This window comes from Galeopterus variegatus, unplaced genomic scaffold, assembly GCF_000696425.1.
Source record: "Galeopterus variegatus unplaced genomic scaffold, G_variegatus-3.0.2 Scaffold6528, whole genome shotgun sequence".
NCBI lineage: Eukaryota > Metazoa > Chordata > Mammalia > Dermoptera > Cynocephalidae > Galeopterus > Galeopterus variegatus.
Window position 1 is genome coordinate 116591 of NW_007732639.1, and position 11444 is coordinate 128034.

The following is an 11444-nucleotide window of genomic DNA, read 5'->3' on the forward strand; positions in this document are numbered from 1 at the left end:
TCTTACTGTTAACATTGTTTACTATTTCCATGCTTTTGAAATTATTTTTGCATGTTTTCTATAATATGAAACTAAGTTTGAAACAGTGGTTGTCTTCACATTTGCTTTGTCCTGGACTTCAGTAGAATAAAATCCATTGATGGATGCTATCACTTTCATGGAGGATTAGGATCAGACACCAATAACTGCTCTGTTATTGACCTTATGATGAGATTGTAGTTTTGAGGCACTTAATATTACAGTTATTGGTTAATTACCTGTAGGGTTCTGTAGATAGATCCTACTTTCAAATTTGAAAACACCAATATATCAACTCCCTCTCTTTATACACTTGGAATCCCACTGAAACTCAGATATTTTTTGGTACATACTTGTATTTGAAGGAGAAGGGCCCATTTTATATCAATATGAGTCAGAACTATGTTTTGTAATGAATACGGAGATGCTAACAGCAAGATTGTGTTAGCTTTCTGCCTAATATAGGTTACAGATTTTTATTCATTCATTTTTCTTGCCGTTTTATCCCTACCATCATCCCTCAGACTTTGAGAGCACAGTGTCCTAGGTGGCCAGAGTGGAGACTGAGGATGCTGGACCCCTGAGTCTTACCCGTATGTCTTTTGGGAACGATGGTGGAAAGCTGGTGTCTGGATAGTGTGAATCTTTAGGAGAATAACTTCCTTGATTCAATTGCTCCTTTGAGGCTCCCTCTTACATTTTTCTTGAAAACCAATTGAATACTTCCACCACTTAGGATTTTTCCTAAGCCACTGTTGAATTCAGTATAACATGTTTTGCCTTTCTATTCTCTTAAAAAATAATACTATAGACATTTTGAAATATTTTAGGGCGTATAGTTGGAAAATTATATGAAAGTCTCCATTATATCCAAAATTATATGAAAGTCTCCTCTTATTTTTCCCTTTTAAAAAATTTATAATATAATTACATACTGATAAAATGATGATCAGATACATTTTGGCAAAACCCAGCAATTTAGGTGTCTTATGAAAGACTAAGTGTCAGGACAGGGGGATGGAAGTGAGGCAGAGCTTGGGTCTTAGGGAAGGGTACTAGGGGATTGGTAGATAAAGCAGTAACCAGTGTAAAGGGTGAGGGAAGACAAGCTAAGAAGGGGAAAGGTGGGGGATTGGACAGTGCACAGTAGGTTAAACTGGAAATATATTCAAAGGGAAAACCTAGTCAAAAATTGAGAATGGCAGAAGAGTTTCAAACTGTAGGATTCCTTATCAGGGTATTACTGGTAAATACTGAATAATATGTGCTAAAAATTTTTATCTTGACTTTGTGGTTAAGATGGCTAACACTGTGTATTATTTTAAGGGAAAATAATCTTAACAAAAATGCTACTTTGTGAATTTTAAATATTTGACACATGTAACTTGTCACTTAAAAATGGAATGGATTTTTATTTTGATTAAATAAAAAATGGGCTTGTAATTTAATTTTATATTTATAATAATTTAAACTTTTTATTATGGAAAATTTTAAGCATAAAAGTAGAGTAATAATGAATCCTCATATACCATTGGCTTCAGCAGTTATAAATCTGTGGCCATCTTTCATCTGTATTATTGCCCATTCCCATATCTGCTCCTCGATTAATTTGTAGCTAATCTCAGATATAATATGAATTTTAAAATTAAGTATAACTATGTGAAAATAAATGAAATCATAAGCTGTTGCAGTTTCATATATGTGTAAAGTTAATTGGTTTATTTTCTTACTTAAAGATATGTTGTCATTTCCATCATGAAATATATGAACATTTTACCCCAATGACTGTATATCCTAAGAAATTTGCGATTTTATTTTGTTCATGCTGCCTTTGGAATACAAGGAAAAGTTAAATTTCTGGAAATAAATGTATTCTATGTGTTCAGTTGCAAGTAATTATCTTATGGTGGTATTAGCATAGTTGCCTTCTTTTGCAATGGAGTGCCACTTTAAAAAAACAAAACAAAGCAAATTTAAAATGTTTCTGAATTAAATTAGACATCACTCCAGAGTACTATGATTTTTCATTTATAATCCATTTGATACATTCTGCAGTAAAATTATATTTCGTATACTTTAAAAATTTTGTATAACCACAATTATAAGTATTTTAGTTGTTCTAGTTGATATGTAAAGAACCAATTAACAGCACTTTATTTGTTCATGGTGCAGATATACTGAAAAACTTCAATATAGTTGAAACAGCCTTTTCCACGTTTTCCTGGCTTTATGAAAACTTTCATTCAAAGTACTTAACTTTTGAACGTGTGCTATAAAACCTTTTCTTCAGTATTTTCTAATTCTCAGCTGTGTTTTCTAATGGATCTTTTATCTATTTTGTGGGTATCATAGTATGATAGGGATATTAATGTCAGTTATTCCATGATGTTTTATTACTCTTCTTTGTAAGTGAATCACAGTGTTTATTGTCTTAAATAATGTTTATTAATCACTCATCATATATTTAATTTTGGAAAATAATTTCATCTAACCCTACCATATGATTTTTTTGGTGGTTTTTTTGGTTTTTGGTTTTTTTGGCTACGAATGTAAAAATATGGCAAATATGTTAAGCCCATGTCTGTATATGTTTATTTTGTTTTAAATTTTGTCTATAATACTTACGGTGATTGTTCAATACTAGATTCTCCATCTGATCTATTACAAATAGGGCTGTTTCTGCCTTAATTATATGTTCAGATTATAAGAATCTGTTGTTAAATTAGCCTGGTAGTCTTCCTTCTATGGATTGTCTCCTTCCTTCTTGGGTTTTTATTTTGTAAGATTGTTGTGAGAAATTATTTCTTTTCCTTCTTCCACTTACATTTTGTTCCAGGAAGGTGAATTAGTTAAAGTCAAGCTGTTATTGGCAATTATCGTGTCTGAATAATTTTTTATACAGTCATTGTGAGACTTTACTTTTATGGTATAAATGTGTATTGCTAGTAAAACAAATAAATTTTTTAGCTCCTTCATAAACAAAATTATTTTTATGTGATTTCTAAGAAATTCCTCCTTTCACATTTTTCTGTTTTCATACAGGTCCTCATGCTGATACCGCCAGTGGATGCCAGAATTTGCAGTGTGGTTTTCGAGCCTGCTGCCGCTCTGGCGAATGACCCTTGACTTCTGACCTTTGTCTACTTCATTTAGCTGAGCAGGCTTCCTTTCATGCACTTTACTTGTAGCACATTTCTTGTGTTAACCATCCCTTTTTGAGAGTGACTTGATTTGGCCCCACTTCTTACTATCTCAGAAATCTTAATTTACCAGTGAATTGTACAGTGTTGTTTCTCTTGCATATCCTATTTTTACTTTAGAAAGGGATTAGGTCTTTTCATAAGGGTGAGAACAGGCTTCTCAGATTTCATTTAAATGAAATGCTTTGAAAAGAATGTCACTAATGCCATGCCATTTAAAGTATTTTTTAGATTATTTTGAGTTTTAAAGTCAATGGGGTTTATAGGTTCTCTTTATGTATAAACACAGCACCAAGCTTTGTAGGTCTTTTCAGACATACATTTCTGAAGTTTTATTTTCAAAGACTGTACATTTTGGAAACTGATTTCTTTCCATATTTCCTTTATTTGAAAACAATTCTCAGAGGGCCAATTTAAATATACCCACATATATGATTCTTAAAGATTATAGAACAAATTGGCTTCTTGGTGTTAGCTCATGAGCTAGCAAAAGCACCAGTTTATTTGTATTTGCTTTCTTCAGAGACCCCTGGTTCCCACTGCTGCCCCTAAATTGTCAAATCTGGGAGGGATTTTGAAAAATTCCATAATCATTTGAAGAAATGTATAAATAAAATCTACTTTGAGGACTTTACCAAGTAATAACTTTTGTGTGTGGTTTTATTATAAATCTCAGTCCAAGTTTACTTCAGTGTAAAATAGGACTAAATATTTTATCTTTTGAGCTCCCATGAAATCATGACCTTAACAAACAGTTTTAGACAGATAATGAATTTTGTTGAGCTGAACTTTCTTTTTGAAATTAGTTGTTCAGTGGTCAATATTTGAATTTGTTTAAGTTTATCTTCATTGCTTTGTGAAAAGATCATGGAAGTGGAGACCAACCATTTGGAAAGGCACTTACTGGGACAAATTTATGACATGCTTTGTATAATTTTATGTCACAAAGAAGAAAATAGTGACATGCCATCTCTTTTTATAAATACAGGCAAAGTTGTAGAAGAGGAAGTAATCTTGCAGTCTGGTTCTTTTTGTCCTCAGATATTTTTGTTTTATTTGGGGAGGAGAGATATAAACTACAGGTAGGTTTCAGTTTAGGCTAAGAGAAACTGTTTTAGACAGTGTTGTCTAAAGATGAAGGAAGAACCATTTGATGGGAATATAAATAGAATTCACTAATGCTTTTTCATTCAGCTAACATTTGAATTGAATACTTCAAGGGAAGATCAACTCTAAAGGGAGGGTATCTAATGATGTTCTTTTTGGAGTTTCATCTTGCTCTCATTTTTATTCCATTGCTGTTAACATTTGAAAAATAAACTGTGGAATCCTACACAAGTTTATTACATGTAGGGTAGGGCAGCTATATAAGCAGACCATCTTACCTTTTGAGTTTGTTATTTCTTAAGCTTAAGTAGTCATCTTTTGATACCACTATACGTAGCCTTCTCCAGTAAATGTTTGGCATAAGCAGAAAGGAAAAAACAATTTCTTAATTTGCTTAGAGAACTCGAAAGGAAATCTGAGCTTAGTGAGAAGTAGTTCCAGGATTAGAAGTTTTATTTGTAAAGTTGACTGTTTTGTAGTTACTGTATTTTTATTTCACTAAGTGTTTAATAAAGTTTATTTGAAAAGTTGACATCAAAGACTGTTTTGAGACAAACCACTAGAAGTCTTCTGGGGTGAGCCCTATCGTAGCCCATACTTCATCTTATCTATATTTACATAAGTTGAATGGTAAAATTGCTTATCCACTGAATTATCAAGGGAGGACTAAAGTTTATCCCTCATCTAATCAGAACACAAGGTATTTTGGGGGATATTTTTTGATAGTCCTTACGGACAAATATCATTAATATTTCGGGACTTGGCTTATATGTTGTCTTTTATAAATTAATTAATTTTGACCAGCTGATTTACCCAGGGATTCCAGGTATTTCAGGTGCCTCTTTTACATTTTTTATGGTGCTCGATGGTAGGAAAACATTAAATAGAACTTGGCAATCTTGAACCAAACTTGCTTCAGTATGTTAGCACAGTATGTTGAAACTCACTGTTTTTCTACCATTTTCCCCCACCCCACCCATCCCCTGCAATTCCATGGGGGTATAGACAGCATAATCTGTGTTTAATTTTTATACATTATTGTTTTTCATTATTAACTTCAAGGGATAGTTAATGTCTAACAAAACACTCTATACTTAATTTAAATATATCTTGGATTTTGTGATTGATTTCTTTCTGAGAATAAAATGCAGCAGTTACACAAAGTGCTTAGTGGTGCCTGACACATTAGGTGTGCAGTGCCTGGCAGCATTCTAAGTATTTACATACACTGACTTGCTTAATCTTTGCAACAATACTGTTGAACAGGTAATGTGATCATCCCCATCTTACATATGGCAAAAATAAATAAGAGGTTAAATAACTTGTCCATGGATTATCCAGCTAGTAGTGGCAGAACTAGGACTTCTCAGAGCTCGTGCTCTTAACCACTAAGCTGTTCTGTCTATATTGGCAGCTGTTACAGGTCAGTCATGGAACTCTCCCTTGAATAGTTTATAGTAGAGGTATTAGAGGCGTTTAAACACATAATTGCAGTATAAGTTGATAGAGGAATGCATAAGAGAATAATGCAAAGGTGAAAGTTGTTCCTTAACTGGGTCCCCTGTCTTTGATTTTTTTTCTTTTTTTAAGTGAGAGTTACTTCAGTTTTTCTCAGTTGGGGGCCATTTGTCTCATAGAGGACATTAGGCAACATCAGGAGACATTTCTGGTTGTCACATCTTGGAAGGAAGGGATGCAACTGGCATCTAGTGGGTAGAGGCCAGGGATGCTACTAACCATCCTACAATGTGCAGGATAATCTTCCACAACAAATAATTACTTGGTCCAAAATGTCAATAGTGATACCGTTGAGAAATTCTGCTTTACGTATTTCTATTTTGTGTACATCTTTCTAGATCACATACATTAAATTCTTATTACTTAGTGTTTGTCTTAATGAATGTGTTTGTCTTAGTTTGGGCTGCTATAACAATATCATAGACTGGGCGGCTTAAAACATTTATTTCTCAAAGTTCTGGAGGCTAGGAAGTTCAAGATCAATTCCAAGATATGCTGGAAGCCAGCAGATCCAGTGTCTGGTGAGGGCACTCTTTCTGACTTGCATATGGCCATCTCCTCATTGTATCTTCACATGGGAAAGACAGAGAGAGGGAGGAGAGAGAGAGAGCGAATTCTCTCTGATTTCTTCTTTAACGGGCACCAATCCCATTGTGAGGGCTTCATCCTCATTACCCAAAGGTCACATCTCCAAATACCATCACATTAAGGATTAGAGTTTCAACATTTGAGTTGGAGAGTGGAGTACAAACATTTAGTCCATAGCAGTGTCTTAGGTTGTTTTTTAAAACGATTTCCCTTTCGATGAATATTTAAATTATCCCTTTTTTCCTTCCAAAATAGTATATTGTTTCAATGGGTGTGTATGTCTGTATGTGCCCATGTGTGTATGTCTGTATGTGCCCAGTATTTCTGTAAGATAATGTCTTAAGAGGTATTCAGCATTAAAAATAAGAATTTGAAACTACAAATTTGTTCCTCCTCCAGAAAACTTGTAAAGTGTTTTACGGGGTCTTAAAAGTATGATTGATATTCTGCTGGACAGGCAAAGAAGGGCATCCCAAGCAGAAGGTAAGTAAGTACAAAGGCATAGAGGTAGGAAGCTCATAGTGTACACTATTGTGGGCGTTCTCAATTGAATTTAGGGTCAAAGTGGCAGAGACAAGGCAGACTACTAAATAAAAACATTTATTTTTCCACAGTTTGCAAATAGATAATGGTTATTGTTTTCATTATTTGCAAGTAATATTTTCTTCTGATGTGATCAATGCAGTTTAAAAATATTCTCATATGCTAAATGTAGTTTTTACATGATATAAAAAGTACAATGAAAAAATTACCTGTTGCGTATAAGGGAGGCAACATAGATCCAAACAGACAAAACGTTTTTGGGATATGGGTGGATGTATACAGCTAAAGCAAATTCAACATTAGGAACATCAATATTATGTACTCCAGTGCTATACACAGCTTCAATTAAAGGCTTCACTTCAGAGTAGGGCATGTGAAGGGGAAATCCAGAGAACTAAAGGGGGAAAAAAACATTTTGTAGTCATTAGTGAAGTTTGAAGATTTCAATATATATTTTTCCCTATGTAAATGTATGCAATTCATAATATAGTAAGTCTTATGATCTCAGTCATCTAGTTCTATTTTTCTATTCAGCTATATATTAGCAGTAAAGGAAATGGAGAGGGGCTTATTTTTCTTAAAGGCTAATGTATTGGTGTATGACACCTGTTATTCAGTCACCCAGTGACCCTCCACTGTTACCTTCCCTCTTCCTGGTAGCCCCTAGTATGCATAGTAACCCATGTAATTCCAGAGACCTGGGTTAAGCTAATCAGTGCATTCCATCCCCCTGGCCACCATGATTGATCTACAGGAATAGGCATGTGATCAAAGGTAGTCTCAAAGGGAGTCTCAGGAAACTGGCTAGGATATAACGTCACACAGAAACTTTCTGCTGCTTTCAACAATATGTGCAGATGTGAGTCCTGGAACTGTTCCAGTATTTGCTGCCATGAGAAAAGCTGACCTGAGGCTGATGACATCACATGGAGGAAAAGGGCAGAGTGGGAAGACTTTGCAGAAACACCGTATAGCCCTTGATAGCTGCTCAACTCTAAGTTTTACTTAAGTAAACCAATAAATTCTGTATTGCTCAAGCCTGTTTGAGTTAAGTGTTTTGTTACTTGAACTGAAAACATCATGGCTGAGAACCTGGATTATAAAATAAAAGATAAGTTTTACTCAATGAATAATCCAATTTGACTTTCATAGTGTTTACCCAATAAGGCTTGCTGTCTTAGTTATGAGACTGTTTTCTAGGTTTTATTATCGAGCTGTAGATGTGAACACATAGCACTACCAATAGGAAGTAGGAAGGATATATTAATGAGAATTTTTCTTAGCAGTAGAAGCAATCAATATTAGACTATGTCCTTTTAAAAACCTGACCTTGAGTGTTTGTTTTTACCTTGTTGCACAGTTGGGTCTAACATGATTTAGCCAGATGTTTTCATTTTATGTTATACTTGCAACATACTTCATAAAAAATTACTTTTCATAGGATTCTTTTACAGAAAATGGTATTTTTATTTTATAGAGGCAGTTTGCTAGTAAGTGATAGGTTGATTATTGAGATTTAAATTTTTTAATCTCATTCTTTAGTCCGTACTGCTTTATGTATGCACTCCAAGAAGCAATGTAGTAATTTTGATTCCAAAACTATTGTGTAATTTTCAATTTGAAATGAGGGTCAGTTTAGGGGCCTTTTGTACTTACCCTGTAGTCTCCTAGCTGTCTCAGCAGTTCTGCTCTGTGGTCGTCTTCTACATCTTCTCCTTGACTTCTTTCTAGCAGAGGCAAGAAGTGACGCAGAGTGGAGGTACAGTACCTATTCCACCGAGTCAGGTGGCGGGGCCTCCAGTCCATGATTTTTTCTTTTAGTATTTTTTCAATCCTGTTTATAAAAAATAAACTCCAGTTTTTGGTGACTTGGCTTTTCCCTTGTAAAAATTAATATAGTTTGTGTTCAGTGAGGATTCAGGTGGTTACATAACTACATTTTTGTGTGGAATTGTCATTCACTAGGCATAGTTAGTAACTAATGATGGGCTAATCACTGGGGATTCAAAAATAACATGTGATCCTTATCCTTAAGGATTGTGTATGGGTTGGGATGGGAAATAGACCTAAAAATAGAAAGTACATGTATCTTAAAGGGCATAACAGGGGCTTGAAATGTAGCACAGAAGAGGGAGCACTGAATGGGGGATAGCTAAATTCAATACATTTAGCAAAAGATTTTTTATCATGAAATGTTTTGTCACTTTATTCCTTGGTAATGTAAATTCAGATAAATTAGACTTAGGCATAAGGGGTGGGGCTTATGTGGAAAGCCTCAAATATCTATAGGGCTGCTAATGCTTCATACTGATTTTTTTCCCCAGTGACTTCCATTCATGATGATAGAATTTTTTCTAAATTGCCTTAAAACTGCCTTTAAAATTCCACCCATCTTTGCAACTTAATTTTTCATAGGTACAAGTATCGGGTTCATAGGATGTGAAGCTTAAACATAGAATGAAGGAAAATAGCTACCATTTATTGAGCCCTTATTTACCAGGTATTGTGCTAAGTGCTCTTTTCTCCGTTTTTGCTTAATCCCAACAATAAGCCTATGAGTAGGGGACATTGTCCTGATTTTACAGATGAGGGCACAGTTTGGGGTAGGATAAGTGACTAGACTAAGGCAAGGGAGCTGGGATTCAAATTGAAACCTTTCTGATTCTAAAGCGTCCAACCAAATGCACAGATTTAGAGACCTGGCCAGATTTCCGTTGTTCAATAGCCATAGGATTCACATCATTTTTGGCACGTAACACATAATTTTGTTTTGGGTTTCAAGATGGTCTAAGCAAGAAAGTATGAATTGCCAAGTACTTCAACAATGCAAAAATAAGTGACTTGAGTCTAATCAATAGTATGCTGGAGCTATTAGGAGAAAAAAAAAAAAGGTTGTTTGGAGATTAGTTGCTAGATGGGATCCCAAATAAGACTTTATGGAGAAGTTGAGAGAAAATTTGTGTATTCTAGTAATAATGCCTTAAAAGGGGTCACATTTAATCTTGTATAATTTGACATTCTGCTTTTCACTGGCTTGATACATTAGAAATGGCACATGGGCTTTGAAATCAGAAAGATCTGGCTGGGCTCAGAAGCCCCCTTTAACATAACAGTATGTGGATCTCTCTGATCCTCTGTTCCCACATTTGTGAAACTGGGATAGTAAATTCTATTTACAGCGTTATTAGAATTATAGGGATTCATATAGACTCTTTCTGGCTTCCATGTGTTAGGTTCATAAACTAATTGAGGTTCTGTAAGACACTAGTTGGACAAAAGAGGCATATTTAAGGTGAGGATTATGATGTGTCTCAACAAGACCCATAATGACATGATGTTAAGCTCTAATGTGAAGGAAATTCTGGAGAAGTGTGTAATACTGGTGTTCACTTTTGTTTGTCTCACACCAGGCTGATGCTAATGCCTCCCTTTGAGCCAGGGGATTTAGAGATTGCATCTGTACTTGGTATCTATAAACATGAATTAAAGTTTAATTGCCCAAATTATTTCACATTGATCCAGGATGAGTGTTGTTTAAAGTTTGGAATTACTACCACCTAGTGACAGATTACATGTGGATTTATGGATATCATGTTACCTGTCTTGTAGCTCAGCTGCAGCTGCTTTGTCTGTGTGCTGGTAAATTAGCTCTTCAGGCTATAAAAGAGAAAATAATTCAGAAACTCTAAATTTCATTTGAATATCTGTACATCCTTTTAAAATATTTTTTTAAAAAATAAAACCTCAGACATTCAATAAAATATGGAGGATAATATAACGGATGCCAGTGCACCCCTGATCCACCATAAGTAAAACAGAAATAAATTATAGGGCTGTTATTAAATAAGGCTCAATTTCATTTCCTTTCTAACACATGAAACGTAACACATGGAAGCCAGTCTACAGAAGTAATCATGACCTGAATTTTTTTTTTTAAGCACTCCTTCACTCCACAAATGTTGAGTTCCTACTGTGTGCCAGGCACTTTCACAGGTGATAGGGTTAGGGATATGGCCATGAATAAAAATCCCTGTCTTCATGGTGCTTACGTTCTAATAAGTGGAGGTAGACAAATTAAATACAATATGTTTATGCTTTTACTACAGATATGAGGGGTCTTCAAAAAGTTCATGGAAATATTTTTTTTTCTATGAACTTTTTTTTTTTTTTTTTAGCAGAAAAGTCAATTTTATTCATGATCTTGCAAACTGGAAAATAAAATTTAAAATAATTCAATGAAATTTGAGAAAAAAGAGTAGAGTCATGTAACCACAACCGTAACCACAGCATAGAATATTTCCATCACCACATGAAGTTCCCCAGAACTTCTTTTCAATCAATTTTCTCCCCCAACTCCCACCCCTGTCCCTAAATTGTGTTTTCTCCAGAAATTCTTTTTAAAGAAATCATACTGAATGTTATCTCTTGGGCCTGGCTTCTTTTACTCAGCATAATATTTTTGAGATCCAT

At 34.6% G+C, this 11444-nt stretch overlaps 1 protein-coding gene and 1 long non-coding RNA gene across 2 annotated transcripts in view; one reads left to right on the forward strand and one right to left on the reverse strand.

Moving 5' to 3' along the window:
- Positions 1-4857, forward strand: part of FBXL5 (F-box and leucine-rich repeat protein 5) — a 42223-nt gene extending 37366 nt beyond the window's left edge. Inside the window, exon 10 of the mRNA XM_008590981.1 lies at positions 3061-4857. Coding sequence (XP_008589203.1) covers positions 3061-3137 — 77 coding nt within the window. The 3' untranslated portion in view covers positions 3138-4857. The remainder of the gene's footprint in view (positions 1-3060) is intronic.
- Positions 4858-7111: 2254 nt separating this feature from the next.
- On the reverse strand, positions 7112-10638 carry LOC103606374. The gene is made up of 3 exons (XR_551880.1): positions 10573-10638; positions 8631-8808; positions 7112-7368 (listed from the first exon to the last, which is right to left on the reverse strand). It is a non-coding gene; the product is annotated as an uncharacterized LOC103606374 (long non-coding RNA).
- Between the last annotated feature and the right edge of the window lie 806 nt (positions 10639-11444).